The sequence below is a fragment of the Saccopteryx bilineata genome, chromosome 4 (assembly GCF_036850765.1).
Source record: "Saccopteryx bilineata isolate mSacBil1 chromosome 4, mSacBil1_pri_phased_curated, whole genome shotgun sequence".
NCBI lineage: Eukaryota > Metazoa > Chordata > Mammalia > Chiroptera > Emballonuridae > Saccopteryx > Saccopteryx bilineata.
Window position 1 is genome coordinate 251,243,489 of NC_089493.1, and position 20,597 is coordinate 251,264,085.

The following is a 20,597-nucleotide window of genomic DNA, read 5'->3' on the forward strand; positions in this document are numbered from 1 at the left end:
AGTTATTTACCTACCCCTCCACCCCCCAAAATTTTTTGGAGCTAAATTTTAAGGTCCAGGACAGTATGCTTCCTGAAGCTTTATGTGTACTCGGGCACACTCATGAATAGCCCGGTAGGTAAAGGTGCCTTAGATTGAGAACTAGAGAATCATATGGTTCTGCTGGTTACTTTGGGATCAGTTTTTAAAAGAGATAACTATAACTTATAATTTAGATTTAGGTTTAGAATATTAATTTTGTGACTGATTTAAAATGATAGGCTGCAAAAAATGTGTTAGTTTATTAGCCTTCCTCTTATGTTTTAATTTTAATGAAAACAGTCTAAATGTGCGGTAACAAATCTAGCAGTACAGAAGTTATTAGTGATAAAAAACAATGTTATCTTTGTACCTTCCATGCCCATTTTTTATATGTAGCCTCAGCTGTTCTCCATTTCTGTTTTGAATTCTTTTGGGTATTACTTCCATAATTCTTACAAAACCACTGGAGGGATGAGGATAGGGCTTCTTGCAAGGGAAGAAAGGTATATTTGCGTGCTCAGTCCACAATCTGGATATAAAAACCCACTTTTTTTTTTTTTTTTTTTTTTTTTTGGTGACACAGGGAAAGAGAGAGAGAAAGAAAGATAGGGACAGACAGAGATAAAGGGAAAGGAGAGAAATAAGAAGCATCAGTTCTTTGTTGCGGCACCTTAGTTGTTCACTGATTGCTTTCCCATATGTGCCTTGACTGGGGAGCTATAGCAGAGCGAGTGACCCCTTGCTCAAGCCAGCAACATTGGGTTCCAAGCCAGTGAATTTTGGGCTCAAGCCAACATCCCACACTCAAGCTAGCGACCCCGTGCTCCAGCTCGTGAGCCCATGTTCAAGCCAGATGAGCTCGTGCACAAGCCAGCAACCTTAGGGATTTGAACCTGGGTCCTCTGCATCCCAGCCCGACACTCTATCCATTGTGCTACTATCTGGTCAGGCTAGAGGCCCTCTAAAAAAGTACATTCTGTGAATCCAAAGCAGCTAAGAAATTTATATTTTTATTCATGTTAATACATAATTCTGTCCTTTTCCCCATGCATATTTTAGTTTTTCTGTACCCATTTTCTTGCCTATTCATGCCACTTATAATTCATAAGCTCTATATCCAAAGCTCCTCTTCATTTCTTCCTAATACTTATTTTTTTCTTCTATTACTAGTAAATTAGCCATTTACCTCCTTAATAATGGACCAGAAGAAGTAAGTTTTTACCCAAGGAAGGACAGAAGTTTTTGATACTTAATTATTAGCATTTTCAAAAACAAGAACTGAGGACCTAATGGCTAAATAATCTCTTTTACTGCCCCTGAGTTTCATGACCACTCTAATCCAATGTGATTTAAGCATACAATTATCTTACGTCTTTAAGCAGTTTGAGGGAGAAGAGGGAGGACCTACCCTAATGTCAAGTTATAGATTGTGTGCTGGGAGGCATCACCTGGGTCCTTTTTATCTTAGCATGTCAACTAATATAACATTCAGTACTGTGTACCTCTTTGCCAGTATTCCCCTACTGTCCTTGTTTATCAGTAGTGTTATGATAGATAGTTTTTTACTTCTGGCATTGAGTCTATAATTTAAATATTTTCCCCAAGTGTTGTTAATCTTGTATTTTCATGTCATGTGTCTGGGTTCACAGACTACTTTCCAATGTTTTCTCACTTTAAAAACTCTCTTAGTTTTGCTTTAAAAGTTCTATATTTTTTAACATAGCAATCTTGACAAAATTCATTAATTTAGCAGTTTGCAAATTTTATTTTCCAGAGATCCTCTAAATTTTTATGAACCCTTCTAATAATCTAAACACAAAGGCAAAATAATAATGTTAAAGTCAAATGAAAAATATATCTCAAACCATAAGCAATAATTATTTGAAAGGTAAAAAAAAGAACTCTATATTCTGAATATTTTACTCAATGAGACTTTGGAAAACCACTTTAAGTTTTAGAACATATGTAAACATATGTAACAAGCATATTGAAAATATGATTGTTGATTATCAATTACTAATAGGAACAGAAAAATAATTACACATTTAATTTGTTGGTTCCTTTTAAAGTTTTTTTGAAAGATTATGTAATCATCATACCACTTTTTTAGCAATCTCTTAGAATACTAATTTTATTCAACTTAATTTTCTTTTTCTGAAATAACTAGATTATTCTGTTAAACTCAGCTTGGCTGCAGCTTGGTATAATGCATGAGCATGCTGTTTATGCAAGCTGAGTAGCTTCAAACAGTAAAACAAAATTTATTACAGCACCATTATTGCATTCATTTGGGAGGTAAGTAAATTCTCTGTGGAACCATTGAAGGAGAATATTGATGTGCCTTAATGTGGAGTTGTTTGCCTATCAGATCATGCCTATGTCTAGGAGATCTTGATTCTAGTGGTGATTTGTATCCGATGACCTAGTGTTGATTAAATATTTGTATAACTTGTCTATGCCAATGCTTTTAATATTCTAAAGTAAGATGCTAAAGGAATACTGTTAAATGTTTAAAAGTTAAACAAGAAAATTATATTTTCTACCTTTTTGTTAGTCTATCGACTAGAAAATTTTACTTTCAAACCATTTCTGAAAGTCTGAATCAGTTTAAGTAGTCATGTGTTTAACTTCTTTACATATTTTCAGTGAAAATGTAGTTTTATACGTGGATAAGTGGACAATGTTTACTAAAGAGTCTCTTAAGTCAGTTGCTGCCTTTAATTCACATTGACATTCTGTATTTTTTTTTCACCATGACATTCTTAAACAGACTAGAACAATGTAGATAATTTCCTATCGTGGTCTTAGCTAAATTACGGGCTCATTTATAAGTAAATGTTATATCCTATTACCTACATTATGATCCATAGTCAACATCCAGAGAGTGAGATAAAATCAAGGTAATTCTTGTCTCACTTCCTGTACCTATTTTCTTACCTTGCTGTCATAATAATCTGTTTTGTGTGTGTATTTATTTATAGTTAGCCTTAGATTTTATTCAGTGAAAATAGTACTTATTTAATAATACTTTGTTTTTACTGGTTTCTTCACTAGTGGAAGAAGGAGAGAAGCAGAACAAACGATTTAGGCCATTAAAAGTGTCTGGGAGAGAATCTGCCCCACTGACCTCTTCCACACCACCAGTAAGCCAGGAGTCACTGGCAGTGAAAGAGAAGTTCATCCCACCTGAGCTCAGTATCTGGGACTATTTCATAGCCAAGGTAATGCAGATTAATATTTAGGCCATTAATTGAAAATCAAAGTTTAAAATAAGTGTAATTCCTGGTGCTTCTAAATATTTTCCACTCTTGTTTAGAAAATTTTTAGCAGGCTACATTAACAAAACATACCCTAAAATATAAGGTCTACCGGAAAGTTCTGTCCATTTCTATCACAAGTTTCGACATGTAAGCACATGTTTATTTGGCACATGTGTGCCTCTCTATTTTTATCACTTAATGTATACATACTGATGTAGCAAATTAACTAAAACAAAGTTGATTCACGTTAGTTAGTCTTATGTGTGAAGCCATAGTGTACCCATGGCTACTGATAAAGTTCATTTACACCACTGTAATTTTTACGAATTTCAACAAGGAAGAAATGCTACAGAAGCATGTCTGTCACATCCACCATATTTCCTGGACTTAGCACCCTCCGACTATCACTTGTTTTTATCCTTACAAAAGTTTTTGAAGGGCAAAAAATTCAAAAATGAAGAAGATATCAAACAAGCACTGGCTCAATTTTCCGCATCAAAAGATAAAACAAGAGACAAGATGGCGCTGGAGTAGGCGGACGTACCAACTTCCACCTCCCAGAACCAAAGTGGATTACAAACTAATTTTAAGAACTATCATCTGGAAAAACCAACTTTGGACTAAACTAAGAGGACTCTTCAACCAAGGAACACTGAAGAAGCCATACTGACACTGGCTGGGACCTACTCCTAATTTAGAGCTCTCTTTTCCCCTTTTGCCAACTTCTATTATGAACCTACCTCTGCCACCCAGCTTAGTGTATCCCAAGGTTCTCTTTACCATGCCACAGTCGCAGAGCTCCAGGGAAAAGCAACCTGGTCTCATCTCTCCAGGCAGAGGAGAACAGAAGCTCCATATCCACACATGCTGCAGATGGCTTTTCCAGTCTACCTGAATCATTACCAGCTAGAAGCAGCGGTCATTGGGACTTGGATATGAACTGTACAGTATAGAATTGTGACAACAATTCCAGTGCCATGCGGACTTTTCCTGGATGTGGACTTTTCCTGGACTCCTGCTCCTTGTGACAGCTCCTAACAGACTGAAGTGGGGTTGGGTTGCATTTTCAGGGATTTGGCATGGTGTTGGGGCCAACTTGGACTTGGTGAACATGTTAAGGACACTACTCTTTTATGGATTCTTGCTGTATTGGCCAAGAGTTTGCTTAAAGGCTTTAATCACTGTAAAAAAAAAATAGAAGACTAGATAAAGAAGATGTGGCACATATACACCATGGTATATTCAGCCATAAGAAATGATGACATTGGATCACTTACAACAAAATGGTGGGATCTTGATAACATTATACGGAGTGAAATTAGTAAATCAGAAAAAAAAAAGAACTGCAGGATTCCATACATTGGTGGGACATAAAAACGAGACTAAGAGACATGGACAAGAGTGTGGTGGTTAGGGGGGGGGGCGGGGGGAGGGAGGGAGGGAGAGGGGGAGGTGGGGGGGTACAAAAAAAACTAGATAGAAGGTGATGGAGGACAATCTCTCTTTGGGTGATGAGTATGCAAAAGAACTGAATGACAAGATAACCTGGACATATTTTCTTTGAATATATGTACCCTGATTTATTGATGTCACCCCATTAAAATAAAAATTTATTTATAAAAAAAAAAGATAAAACATTTTTCAAAAATGGGATATACAAATTGCCCTCACGCTGGCAAGAAATCATTAATAATAATGGCAATTATATTATTTAATAAAGTTTATTGACGGTAAGAAAAATTTGTATTTTGTTTTATTCCAAAAATGGACAGAACTTTCCGGTAGACCTTATATTTTGGCTATATTTCCAGCCAGTTTTTAAGACAGTTGTTTGATAAATTATGATTTTTGCATTTTAAATAAAACAAAGGTCTTTTTTTTTTTTCTTTGTTTTTTTTTGGTGACAGAGACAGATAGGGACAGATGGGAAGGAAGAGGGATGAGAAGCCTCAATTTTTGCCCTGGCCAGATAGCTTGGTTGGTTCAAGTGTCGTTCCATAGCACCAAGGTTGTGGTTTGATCCCTGGTCAGGGCACATACAGGAACAGATCAGTGTTCCTGTCTCTCTCGCGCGCGCGCATATTGAAATTAATAAAAAAATAAAAGAGAAGCATCAATTCTTCATTGCAGCACTTTAGTTGTTTATTGATTGCTTTATCATATGTGCCTTGACTAGGGGGCTATAGCAGATTGAGTGACCCCTTGCTCAAGCCGATGACCTTGGGTTCAAGCTGGCAACCTCGGGGTTTCAAACCTGGGTCCTCTGCATCCCAGTCTGACACTCTATCCACTGCGCCACCACCTGGTCAGGCTAAAACAAAGGTCTTGTTAAAGTGAAAAGATTAATTGGTTAATACTTTAATATCAGTATACTTGGTAGTAATTAAGGAAACAAGATTGTTAGAAGTTAAAATGCCATCATATTCTCATTCCTGCAGTACTGCATTGTTCTGATATATACAAATTTCATTTACCACTATTTAATTAAATAACATTAATCCCTCAACAACATGGTTCAGGTTTAAGTTAACACAGTACAGTAAGTGTAAGTAATTGCATCAACTCCAAATTCCCTGCTAACTTTTCAGTATACAAATTACAATGGAAATAACTGCTGCACCTCATGATTACAGCAGTTCTTTCAAAATCTATTGATTATTCATTTAGTATCTGTTATTCATACACAGAAAAAGAGATAGTGTCCTGCGTCCTTGTCTCCCATGATAAACCCAAGTGACATTTTATAAAATTGGATAATTAGAAGAGGAAATTGGCTAACATTGATAAAAGTATAACCAAAGAATTGAAAAGTGATAGTACTGGAAGTGAAATTCAAATTAAATATAAAGTTATAGAAAAATTAGCTAACTTTGCAATTATTGACATTGCAGTCATTTAAGAGACTCTAGGTGTACAGCCAGGGAAGTCTAGGGAATACCAGCTTATCAACCTATATGAGGAAAGTGTGACAAAAGTATGAAGATGTTCCAGAGAGAGTGAAATTGGCAAAAACAAACCAAAACTTCCATTAGCGGAACTCTGGGTAATATTTCATAACACTGAAAGCACAGACCATAAAATGTTAGAAGCTGATTGATACAGACTTAGATTAGGGGTATGATAGTTTGCTAAGAATTAGAAAAGATGCTTGCTTTTTATCCTAAATTATACAGATAAAAGGCAAAAGCACTATTGAAAGTACTCGATAAATTTTTTACAAAAAAATAACACTTTAATTTTCAATGTTTCTAATTCTTTAATTAGAGTATACAAAATAATTATGATTTTTACTATTTTTTAATATCCCTAGCTGACCATAAGAGTTTCTTGTGTTTTGACAAATATTTTTTAACAATCACCCAACATTTGTAGTTTTCCATTGATTATTAAATTGCTTTGCATGGCTTTAGATTGCATGGTTATTTTTACATTCCTGCACTATAAGAACTGCCTGTTCTTCTTCTTCTCCTGTAATCAGCCAAACTCCTCACATCCTCGGCTTCTGGATGGATGCTCTCCTCACTTCCTTGTATTAATTTACACTATTTTCTCTTCACACTCATCTTTCTGGCCTGTTTAGCAGTGACTTATTTTTCTTACATATTATATGTTTCAGTGTAAAGAAGGGCATTGTATTTCTCCTGTACTCATTACCTTTTGCATAGTCATTTATTTGTTGAACAGATGTTTACTAAGTACTTTATTTATATGGGAATATCTTTATTTTATTTTCATTTTTTGAAGCATAGATTTGCTTGGATATAGGATTCATGATTAGCAAGGTCTTCTTTTTCCTGGATCTTCCTGTTAAATTTCTAATTGGTCTGTTCTTACTCTGGTCTATATCACAGCCTCAGGACAGTTTAGATGTTAGCCTTCCCTAATTGTTTACTACTAAGATATCTGTTGTTTCTCACAGTGCCCCTGGGCATGGAATTTTTTATTAAAGTCAGCCCCCTCTAGCCAAGAAGCAGAGTTCTTAGTCCTCACATACTGCCTTTCTGGCCCTTTAGAACAATTGCACCACAGAATGGCAGGGGTAGGTATGAGGTTAGTCCCTGGTCAAAATGCCAGGTTCTTATTCTTTTACCAGAGATTCAGTAGATTTTCTTTTATTTATTTATTTATTTTCCTTTTTTTTTTTCCCCAGAGACAGAGAGAGGGAGAGAATAGATAGGGACAGACACACTGGAATAGAGAGAGATGAGAAGTATCAATCATTAGTTTTTCGTTGCAACATCTTAGTTCATTGATTGCTTTCTCATGTGTGCCTTGAACGCAGGCCCTCAGCAGACCGAGTAACCCCTTGCTCAAGCCAGCGACCTTGGGTTCAAGCTGGTGAGCTTTGCTCAAACCAGATGAGCCCGTGCTCAAGCTGGCAACCTCAGGGTCTCAAACCTGGGTCCTCTGCATCCCAGTCCAACGCTCTATCCACTGCACCACCGCCTCATCAGGCATTTTTTGTATTTTTCTGAAGTTAGAACGGGGAGGCAGTCAGACAGACTCCCACATGCACCCGACCCGGATCCACCCAGCATCCCCACCAGGGGGTGATGCTCTCCCCATCTGGGACATTGCTCCATTTCAGCTGGAGCCATTCTAGTGCCTAAGGCAAAGGCTGTGGAGCCATCCCCAGTGCCCGGGCCAGTGAAGCCTTGGCTGCAGGAGAGGAAAAGAGAGATAGAAGATAGAGGGGGAAGGGTGGAGAAGCAGATGGGTGCTTCTCTTATGTGCCTTGACTGGGAATCGAACCTGGGACTTCCACACACCGGGCCAACTCTCTACCACTGAACCAACTGACCAGGTCCATAGATTTTCTTGAATATCATTTTATGTGTTATATGCATTTGGTTAATATCTAATAGCTTTAAATGATTGGTTTTTGACAATTTTGTGCAGTTTTATTATTGCTTTTTGGGAAGAAAACTTACCAACCTCCTCACTCAGCTATCCCAGAAATTCTAGCCATCCTTCTGTGTTTCTTTATTAGGCTTCCCTAGATCCAAGATTTTATAACTTTTCAAACTTCCCACATCTCTTCCTTCCTCACTCTTAACTGATGACCTTATTTCTTGTCATTAAAAAAAATAGAATCAGACAAAATTTTTATCTTATCATGAAACTATATTTCCTTATTCAATCTTTTTTTTTCTTTATCTTATTTTTTCCTCCTGTTGTTATGAAGAGTCCTTGTTATCAAAGACTATTAGTATTATTTAGTTCTATTCTGAATCCCATTCTTGCTTTTTTTTTCTCTACGCTTTGTTCTTCTCTATTGGCTCTTCCATTAGGACAGAAATGTGTTCTCCCATCTCCCATTACAGATCCTTTTTTGACCTCCCCCAAATTTTCTAGCTATAATCCAATTTTTCTACTTTCTGTTCTTACTCAACTTTTCAAAACTATGCAATGGTCCCCCTTTTCTGTGGGGGATATGTTTCAAGACCCTAGGAGATGGCTGAATCCAGAGAGCATACCACACTTTCCCCATCCCGACAACATACACAGTTGAAAATTCACGCTTAACTAACTGTAGTAGGCTTGCTGCACATGCAGGCTCCCAACCATGGATTGAAAATACAGTTGACCCTTGAACAACACGAGATCTACTAAAAATCCATGTGCAAATGAACCTGCACAGCTCAAACCCGTATTGTTCAAGGAACAGTTCTATATACTATGTATTTTCCTATATATACATACCTGTGATAAAGTTTATAAAGTAGGCACTGTAGGAGATTAACAGTTACCAATAATAAATTGGGAAATTATGACAATAAAATGCAATAGTTATATGAATGTGGTATCCCTCTCTCTCGAAATATCTAATTGTACTTTACTCATCCTTCTTGTGATGATGTGAGATGATAGAATGCTTATGTTATGAGATGAGATGAAGTGAAATGCATGACTTAGGCCTTGTGCCATAGTGTTAGGCTACTTACTATAGGGTTACTTGAACATAAGCACTATACTACCACAGCTGTCTATCTGATAACCAAAATGGCTACTAAGTGACTAATGGGCAGACAGCATTTACAGCATGGACACACTGGACAAAGAGCTGATACATGTCCTGGGTAGGACAGAGCAGACCATGCAAGATTTCATCACTCTACTCAGAACAGCATGTGTTTTAAAACTTAGGTAATTTTTAATTTTTTTAATCAAGTAAGAGGCAGGGAGGCAGAGAGATAGACTCCCACATGCACCCCGACATGGATCTACCCAGCAAACCCCATCTGGGGCTGATGTTCAGCCCATTTCAGGAGGCTGCTTTGGCTCAGCAACCAAGCTATTTTAGCAGCTCAGGCAAGGCCATGGAACCATCCTCAGTGCCCAGGGCCAACTTGCTTATTCGAACCATGGCTGCAGGAAGAAAAGAGGGAAGGGGAGCATAGAGGTGGAGAAGCAGATGGTCTCTTCTCCTGTGTGCCCTGACCGAAAATGAACCTGGGCTGCTGCCCTACCGCTGAGCCAGCTGGCCAGGGCCAAGGAATTGGGATTTTTTCCTGGAATTTTTCATTTGATATTTTCAAACTGCAGTTGATCACAGGTAATTAAAACCACAGGAAGTGGAACCATTTTCTTTTTATTACCTTAGATCCCCTTCATAATTACCTATTGTATGACATCTGACACAACTACCCTGCTGTAACTGCTGTTGTTGAGATTCACTTGGCATACCCATCTTGTCAAATATAACTACAACTTCTTGATCATCATCTTATTTGATCACTTAGCAATATTCAACACACGTGACCATTTCCTTCTTTTTTGAAATACTTAAACTCTTGTTTTCTGATGCCAGTCTCTTGTAAGTTTTTTCCCTAAACTCACTATTTATTCCTTCATAGTCTCTTCATCCTTTTTTTACCTGACCTGTGAATCTTGATCTTCAAGATTTAGATTTTGGTATTTATTTTCCCAATACCTCCCCTCTCACACCTGAAGTCCTCTTGTTTTAGTAAATGGCATCTTTATCCTTATAGTTGCTCAAACCAGAAACCCAGAAATTAACTTTTTCCTCTGTTTCCCTTGCTCTCCAGATTTATCAGCAAACCTGTTAGTGCCTTCCCCAAAATATACTGTAAAGCTGTTATTTCTCTTCATCTTCATCTCTAACACATATATGTAGGCTGCCAAATCTTCCACTTTGCTGATATCTCCATTTCTACTCTTGCCATTTGACTTTTCTCTCATAAGTGAATGGTGATAGTAGTAGTCTTTTTTTTTTTTTTTTGTATTTTTTGTAGCCAGAAACGGGGAGGCAGTCAGACAGACTCCCGCATGTGCCCGACCAGGATCCACCCAGCACGCCCACCAGTAGGCAACGCTCCGCCCATCTGGGGCGTTTCTCTGTTGCAACCAGAGCCATTCTAGTACCTGAGGCAGAGGCCATAGAGCCATCCTCAGTGCCCGGGCCAACTTTGCTCCAATGGAGCCTTGGCTGCAGGAGGGGAAGAGAGAGACAGAGAGGAAGGAGAGGGGGAGGGGTGGAGAAGCAAATGGGCGCTTCTCCTGTGTGCCCTGGCCAGGAATCAAACCTGGGACTCCTGCACACCAGGCCGACACTCTACCACTGAGCCAACTGGCCAGGGCCGATAGTAGTATTCTTAAGATGTAACTCTCAATACCTGTCCTCCACTTCAAACTCATTGGTGGTATTCGCACTCTATACTGCAACCTGTAAAGACTTTACCTGATCTGTCATCTTCCATTCTCCTTCCAGCTTTATCCCAACACTTACCTGTTACTTTTTTTATACCAAACTCTTCCCAATATTAAAGCCTTTCTGCGTACTATTTCCACTGCCTAAAATGATTTTCTTCCCTTTTGTTATTGTCTCTTTCCTATTTCTTCTGTCCTTTGGGTCTCACTTAACTGCCATTTCTCAAAGAGGCCTTTTTATGGTCAACATATCTCAATTTTTGTTAATGCTCTCTATCACAACTCTGTCTTCTTTTTTATAGCACTACTAAATGCAATTTTTACTTAGGTTTCTCTTATTTGCCTATTTTTTCCATTAAAGCATAAGCTTTGTGAAAGCAATGACTATATACACTGCTCACAAGAGTTAGGGAAATGTTTCAAAATGAATATGAAACAATAACATATCCCCTAATTTTTGTGAGCAGTATATATGTCTTAAAATTTTTTATTTCAAATATGCCTTTTTAACACATAGTAGATACTTGGTAAATTTGTTGTTGAATGGATGAATAAATAAGGAATTTGTGTAAAGTGATGTGAAAGGCATAAATGTCCAAAATAGAAACAGCAAAATGCTAGTTTTATTTCTTATAATGAAGTATATGAAAATGGGATAGATTGCTAATACTGGAATATGTAATAAATGTATTAAATCAGATAGTTGGATGTTAAATTCTGTAACTTTCATTTTAGCCTTTTCTACCCCCTTCTCTAAGTAAAGGAGAATATGATTCAGAGGAGAGTCTGGACAGTGATGACGATGATGATGATGATGTTTTAGCTTCAGATTTCCATCTCCAAGAGCATTCTAATTCAAATTCATACAGGTATGGAATACTTAATTTTAAGCTTTTTTAAAAAGTGTATTTTATATAATAATTTTGACATACATGTGAAATTAATGGTTATAATTTCACATTATAACTCAAACTTCTTTAGTTTAAATTGGTAAATTTCTTTCCTTAACAATAATTCCATAGTTAATTAATTAATTAATTAATTAATTTTCTGAAGTGAGAAGCAGGAAGGCAGAGAGACAGACTCCCACATGTGCCCGACTGGGATCCACCCGGCATGCCCACCAGGGGACAATGCTCTGCCCATCTGAGGTGTTGCTTCGTTATAACCGGAGCCATTCTAGCACCTGAGGTGGAGGCCATGGAGCCATCCTCAGTGCCCATACCAACTTTGCTCCAGTGGAGCCTTGGCTGCGGGAGGGGAAGAGAGAGACAGAGAGGAAGGAGAGGGAGAGGGGTGGAGAAGCAGATGGGCACTTCTCCTTTGTGCCCTTTTCGGGAATCGAACTTAGGACTTCACACACAGGCTTACTCTCTACTACTGAGCCAACTGGCAGGGCCCATAGTTAATTTTTTATTTTCCATGAATATTAAAACATACCTTTTATCAGTACTCACAAATATTGCTATCAAATTATCCTTTGCGCTTTGCTCCTATTATAAACCCCACTGTTTTAGCCTAGAAAATCTAACGTCTTTTCAGTAGAACACTAGTACTCTAAGATGTCATTGATTTACTATTTTAAAAATGACTTTCAAAAGAAAATAAAATTATAAATGACTTCCACATATGATAAAAATCATAAATGTTCAAAACACTCCCCATCACGTGAGCATTATCCTCACATGTAGGAGTATAGTATATTTGTTATCTTGTTTTTATTAATATTTTATTAGAAAGTATATCTGAGATAAAACAAAAATATTAAGACATGGTCTGCTAGTGGTATGATAGAAGTATATAAATTTTCCAAAAGAAACAAGTATGTTAAAGAAAATAATGTGCTTCTTTATTGAAAAGAAAATTATTATGAGGTTTCTATTTAGAGGTGTATTTTTTTTATTTGAATATATAAAATATTTACATGGCTCAAAAGTCAAATCTAATTCAACAACAAAAGAACTCAAATAACTTAATTAACAATCAGCAAATGTTTTCAATAGACATTTTTCCACAGAATTGATACAGATGACCAATGAAGTGTTCTTGTATTAAACACCTAAAAAAAATGCTATTGCTAATCAATAGGGAAATGCAAATCAAAACCACAATGATAGATTATCTCATACCCATTAAGATGGCTACTATTATAAATTAATTAAGTAAGTAAGTAAGTAAGTAACATGTTGGCAAAGATTTGAAGGAAATCTGTGCAGTGTTGGTGGGAATGTAAAATGGTGCAGCCACCGTGGAAAACAGTATGACAAGTTCTCAAAAGTTAAAAATAACATTACCATATTATCCAGCAATTTGACTTCTGGTATATATCCAAAGAATACAAAGGGCATCGAATAGGTATTTGTACACCGGTGTTCATAACAACGTTATTCATAATAGCCAGTGGGTGGAAGCAACCTGAACATCTGTCATCAGATAAATGCCTAACAAAATGTGATATATACATAAAGTGGAGTATTCAACCTTTAAAAGTATAGAAATTTTGGCCCTGGCCGGTTGGCTCAGTGGTAGAGCGTCGGCCTGGCATGCGGAAGTCCCAGGTTCGATTCCTGGCCAGGGCACACAGGAGAGGCGCCTGTCTGCTTCTCCACCCCTCCCCCTCTCCTTCCTCTATGTCTCTCTCTTCCCCTCCCGCAGCCAAGGCTCCATTGGAGCAAAAGATGGCCTGGGCGCTGGGGATGGCTCTATGGCCTCTGCCCCAGGTGCTGGAGTGGCTCTGGTCGCGACGGAGCGATGCCCCGGATGGGCAGAGCGTCACCCCCTGGTGGGCGTGCCGGGTGGGTCCCAGCCAGCGCATGTGGGAGTATGTCTGACTGTTTCCAGCTTCAGAAAAATACAAAAAAAATAAAAATAAAAAAATAAAAGTATAGAAATTTTGATGCATGCTTCATGGATGTACCTTAAGTTTATTATGCTAAATAAAATAAAGCAGTCACAAAAAGACAAAAATTGTATAATTCTACTTATATGAGATACCTAGAGTAATCATATTCATAGAAAGTGGAATGGTGGTTACAGAGTCTAGTAAAAGGTGGGAATGGGGAATTATTGCTGAATGGGTATAGAGTTTCAGTTTTGCAAGGTGAAAAGAATTTTGGAAATAGGTGGTGGTGATTGTTGGTGCAACAATATGTATAATACTTAACGCCACCGAACTGCACTCTTGAAAATAGTTAAGATAATAAACTTTATGATATGTGAATATTACTGCAGTTTAAAGGAATACAAAACCAGTTTTCAAGAAATGTGTCACCTTAGAGATGTTTTCTCTGAACATATGTACCCTGATTTATCAGTGTCACCCCATTAAAATTAATTTTTAAAAAAAAGAAGAAAAAAGAAATGTGTCATTTGGAATAAAATAGAAGCTGAAATACTGTTTTAAAGTAAAAACACAGCCTGACCTGTGGTGGCGCAGTAGATAAAGCGTTGACCTGGAACACTGAGGTTGCCGGTTCGGCACCCTGGGCTTGCCTGGACAAGGTTGGGAGTTGATGCTTTCTGCTCCTCTATCTTCTCTCTCTCTCTCTCTAAAAATGAATAAACAAAATCTAAAAGAAAAGTGCAAAACTGTATAAACATGAAATCAGAAGTCTTACGTTTCTCTCTTCCAGCCAATTTCTCTTTACACCCTGCACAGGTACCCACTGTTATTAGTTGTTAGGTTCAGGTTTATCCTTCTGTTTGCAAAATAAACATATATGTATGTATGTGTGTGTGTGTGTGTGTGTGTGTGTGTGTGTAATCTTATATTGCCCCTGCAGGGCACATACTGGATATAGTGTTCTATAACTTTTTATTTATCAGTACATACTGGAGTTCACACATATTGACACTTAGAGAACCTTCTTCATTCTTTAAAACTGGCTACCCTAATATTCCATGGTTCAAACTGTAGTTATTGAAAGAGTATCCTCTTGATAGATAATTTGGTTGTTTCTCATCTTTTGCTGTTATAGATAATGCAGACATAAGTAACTGCATACATATTTTTTATACATATTTTGTGGAAGTATATCTTCAGGGTAAATTACTAGTGGTGCAATGTATGGGTCAGAGAGTAGTGTGTTCTTCTAAATCCCTGAATAAATATTTAACAGATCTACTGTTGCTTCATTTGTAGTTGGTCATTGATGCGCTTGGCAATGGTGCAATTGGTGCTCAACAATTTGAAGACTTTCTATCCCTTTGCAGGTCATGATCTTGCAGGTAATAAATATCTTAACATGAATTAATATTGTAAATGCTTTTGATTTACTATTTCGTGTTTTTTTCCAAATAGTGGAGAAAAAGTTTAATAACTTTCTATTGTAGAAGATAGATTTCTGTTAACGAAATCAACTGTCTATAAATATGTCTGTCATATTATTAGGTTCTCTTAGGGGGACAGCATCCAAGATGGCAGCAGATTTGAACCTTATATGATTCACTGTATTGAGACTGTATATTTAGCTATAGCCAAAAGATTAAGAGATTTAATAGTGGTAGTCACATAAAAAAACTTAAGTAAATCCAAAAACTTAGTAATTGTTAACTCCAAGGGAGGAAAAGGCTGTGCAGGAAAGAAAGGGGCGGGATAGTATATCAGGTGGTTCATCTGTGATACGTATTTAAATATATACATAAAGGTAAAAACTAAAATACCAATTTAACAAAAAATTATGTGATTAAATTGTTATGATGGAGAGAGAAGTTTATTCTCATATTCTTTAGTAGTATATCAGAAGATCATTTCTAAAATTGAAAAATCAGTAGCCTGACCAGGTGGTGGTGCTGTGGATATAGCATTGACCTGGGACGCAAAGGACCCAGGTTTGAAACCCTGAGGTCACCGTCTTGAGCGTGAGCTCACTAGTTTGAGTGCGGGGTTGCTGGCTTGAGCACGGGATCATAGATATCATCCGTTTGGGCTTGAGCCCAAAGATCACTGGCTCAAAGCCCAAGGTCGCTGGCTTGAGCAGGGGGTCACCAGCTCAACTGAAGCCCCCCAGTCAAGGCACACATGAGAAAGCAGTAAATGAACAACTAAAGAGCCGCAGCAAAGAATGGATGCTTCTCATCTCTCTCCCTTCCTGCCTGTCTGTCCCTATCTGTCCCTCTCTCTGTCTCTCCGTCTCTCTCTCTGTCTTTCTCCTTGTCTCTGTCTCTTTTGCAAAAAATAAAATAAAAAATCAAGAATTCACAGTGTAAATACATTTAGATTTTTGTACATAAATAGCAGGAATAGCTAAAAGTTGAAGGTTGAATCAGGATTCAAGAGTATGGAAGTGTAGAACTGGAGAGTGCTAAATTTCATAGTATTATATAACCTTTTTAAAAAATGTTTTTGTATTATTTAATTTTCTAAGCAAATCTTAGTTATATGCCATACAGAAATTGGGCTGATACAAAGGTTTAAAACAATTTTTTTCCTAGACACACTTTTATAATAATTAGGTACATTTTTTCATGTGAAATTTAAGTCAAAAGCAGTAATTGATGTAGCAGTCATTTAAATCATGATATATATAAATTATATATATATTAATATATAATATATATATTTCTCCAAGTACAGGTAGTAATGCTATGATGTAATTTTGACTTAGATTGTCCTTGGCCACCTGATTATGTTGAAATGTTACATAGATATATGATATCCTCTTTTTAATCCACTAGATATCTATGCCCACTTCTTTCACATCTCCTCTGCCAAATATCTCATTCTTACAGTTGAATATAGCATTTTATTGCAAAAGGTAAATGCAGGTCAATTTTATTTTCTCATTTTAGAGCTTCCTGTTAGTTCACCACTTTGTCACGCAGTTCTAAAAAGTCTTCAGTGTTGGGAGCAAGTTCTTCTCCGACGGCTTGAAATCCATGGTGGGCCCCCTCAAAACTATATCGCAAGTCATACTTCTGAAGAGAGTTCATCTGCAGGCCCTGCAATTCTCCGACACAAAGCTTTGCTGGAACCTACAAACACTCCTTTCAAGTAAGGTTTCCTGTGCACACTGTTTTTTAAGTATGAGTTTTACTAGATCAAGAGTGTTTTCATGTAGTATTTAAAGAAAAAATATTTGTCCTTTTATGTTTAATTTGTTATTCTAGGCTTATGTATATATATGTGTGATGCATATTGTAGTCCAGAGGTTAGCAAACATTTCTGAAGAAGTGCAAATTAAATTTTTTAGGTTTTGGGAGCATTGTAATTCTTGCAGCAACTATTCAACTGTGCCATTGTAGAGTGAAAGAAGTTATAGACATAGTAGTAAATGAATGGGCATGGCTATGATCCACTATTCTTTATTTTCAAAAACAAAAGACAGGCTGGTTACTGGCTCCCATTCTCAAACAGTGGAATCCAAAATAGCCAGTTATCAAATTGGTTTGCTGAAGTGTTTGCATCAAAAGGTAAATCAGTACAGTACTTGCTTCATCATTGACTTGTTACTGTATAAAAAAAATGTTGACTGAACAATGTATTCAGTGACTTAATGATGTAGTTCACTTACATTTCTTCACCAGCTCTTACTTTTTGCATATCAGTAGCAGACTTCATGGACTGCTATGTGTTTACAGACAACACTTTGAAAAGCTCTGCTTGTAAATGTATTCTAGGATGCATAACTATTTATATTCCTAGGTTAGGACTCAGCATACTGTAGACTGTGCAGCCAAATTCACCCCTCCTCCTACATTGTAAATAAAGTTTTATTGAGTCACAGCCACACCCTTTCATTTTAATATCATCTCTGGCTCCTTTTCCACTTCATTGGCAGAATTGAGTGATTGTATGAGAGACCATCTGGCCTACAAAGCCTAAAATATTTAGTATCCACTCCTTTAAGAAAAAGTTTGCTAGTTGCTGCCCAAGATAATTTGGTCTGATTCTAGTTAATTATTATAAATATTGATATAACAGTAAAGAAATGTGGTCAAGTTAATCAGAAATTTCTGAAGTATATAATTAAATATACTTACTGTCTCTGTAGATCCAAACACCACCTGGCACAATCTGTGAAGAGACTTTGGCAGTACTTGGTGAAACAAGAAGAAATTCAGGAAACCTTTATCAGAAATATATTCACAAAGAAAAGATGTCTAAATGAGGTTTGTATAAGTTAAAACCTGCTTACTACTTTATTATTGAAGTCCTTTGTATTATATTACTATAAAAATAACTTGCTTTTTACAGACTATAGAAAACTCATTTTTATATCACAAGTATATTCTATGCAGTTAATGTATAGAAAAGTAATTGAAAAGGCCCTGACCGGTTGGCTCAGTGGAAGAGCATTGGCCTGACATGTGAGTGTCCTATTCCCGGTCAGGGCACACAGGAGAAGTGACCATCTGCTTCTCCACCCACCCCCTTCCCCTTTGTCTCTCTTTCCCTCTCTCTCTCTCTTCTCCTCCCACAGCCATGGCTCTATTGATTTGAGCACATTGGCCTGGGCGCTGAGAATGGCTCCTTGGAGCTTCTTCCTCAGGCACTAAAAGTAGCTCAGTTGCAAGCATGGCTCCAGCTGGGCAGAGCATTGGGTAGGTCCTGGTCAGGGCATATGTGGGAGTTTGTCTATCTCCCCTCCTCTTACTTGGAAAAGAAGAAAAAAAAAAAAAAAGGAAAGAGAGGGTCAATATTTTCTTAAATCTGTTTTATTTAAAGTAATTAATTCTGACTGACCTGTGATGGCACAGTCGATAAAGCGTCAACTTGGAATGCTGAGGTCACCAGTGTGAAACCCGGGATTGCCTGGTCATATGAGAAGCAACCCCTACAAGTTGATGCTTCATGCTTTTCCCCTTCCTCTCCTCTCTCTAAAATTCAATAAATAAAATCTTTTTAAAAATGAATAAAGTAATTAATTTGGATATATTTTGGCCTTTTTTCCCCCAAAAGATATTGTTTAATAATATTCTGTATCTTTATTTCTTGTTTTGAGCTGTCATGATCACCAATTTAAGAGACAAAGGAAAAAGTTCTTTGATTTTTATATGACAATTAAAAAAAGTTTATCTTAGAAGTCTAATTAAAACTAGGTTTATATACTGAAAACATTTCAAATATGTACATTTTTTTCTATTAATTATGCTAGTGAAATTTTAAAAAGTATAAGAATAGTGTAAATCAGTGGTCCCCAACCCCCGGGCCACGGACCGGTACTGGTCCGCAGAGAAAGAATAAATAACTTACATTATTTCTGTTTTATTTATATTTAAGTCTGAACGATGTTTTATTTTTTTAAAATGACCAGATTCCCTCTGTTACATCTGTCTAAGACTCACTCTTGACGCTTGTCTTGTAAGTTTGACAATTACATTTTAAAATACCACAGTTTTTATGCCGGTCGCCTAATTTTATTTTGTGCATTTATCCGTCCCACTCTAATGGCCGGCCTGTGAAAATATTTTCTCTCATTAAACCGGTCCGTGGCCCAAAAAAGGTTGGGGACCACTGGTGTACATATTTGATTATACCTTGATATTATCATTATAATGATTATTTTTCTCAGTTAATGCTACTAAAAAGTTTCAGTTTGATAATACTGGGAACTTGCACTTGAATGTAAATTAACATTTTGTTTCCTTCATTGAGATAATTTTGCTATTAAAACAAAGTCAGGTAAACTAACTGTGGATTTAGTGATACAGTTAATTCCTTATCTTCTCATGGACCAGTAACAAAGGGTTCAAGACTGGCAGCTGGTCTGTGGATCAGGTTTTGAGAAGCACTGAACTAGTCTGAAAGCAAGCTTTGTACAGCTTTTGAAGTGGAAGGAAAAAAAGGAAGATATTTTAGTTGAACAAATTAGAAAATAGAATGACTTCTTAATAGACAAGTTAGCAGAAAGCAAGATGACACCTAACCTCATTGAAAATAAAATGAAAATTATATATTGTCTCTCAGTTTATGCACTAATTTATGAGGCAATTGCATATGCCATTAATTAGTACTTGCCTATTTATGTAAGTATATTTGACTTAGTCAAACCAGAAAACATATAGTATTCTTGCTAACTTAGAAGACTTTTGACATATGTACCTTAGTATAACATTGAAATCTAAGTAAACAATAAACACAATAGATAGAATACAAATGAAAGTATTTCCGTATAACCTTAAGTAAGATATATCTTAAATATTTAGTGTATGATGTACCATTAAAACAGTTCAAGACAACTTTTGTATGAATAAAATAAATGAATTTGCTAGATAAGAATGTCAGACTAATTAGCATATATTTACTTGTGAAGTAATGTTTCTTATTTTAAATATATATATATCTTTGCCTAAAATAATGTATTACAAGTTAAAGCATTCTGATAATAGTGTATAAAGCAGTGCTGCATCGCTCCATATAAAAATGCTTACTATGCTTGTTACTTCTTTGGCTTCTCTGATGTGTCTTGTTATATGAATATGCAAATATGGCATAATAACTTCAAGTATTAAAATATTTTTTTAAAAAAACATTGTCATATTTAATTAATATAGTTGTAAAAAATAAAACATTTCTCTACCTCTGATATATTTAGTGTATTTGGGAGAAATAGTTCTCAAAACAAGCAAAACAGAAACTGTTGTACCCACTAGATTGTCTAGAATCAGAGTAGAGTCATTAAGGGAATAGAATAATATAAATAT

General features: G+C 36.5%; 1 protein-coding gene across 1 annotated transcript in view; it reads left to right on the forward strand.

The window, feature by feature from the left end:
- The window catches only part of DMXL1 (Dmx like 1), a 157,501-nt gene that overhangs the window by 97,203 nt on the left and 39,701 nt on the right, over positions 1–20,597 (forward strand). Inside the window, 5 exon segments of the mRNA XM_066274147.1 lie at positions 3,076–3,242; positions 11,688–11,821; positions 15,094–15,179; positions 16,743–16,944; positions 17,945–18,062. Coding sequence (XP_066130244.1) covers positions 3,076–3,242; positions 11,688–11,821; positions 15,094–15,179; positions 16,743–16,944; positions 17,945–18,062 — 707 coding nt within the window.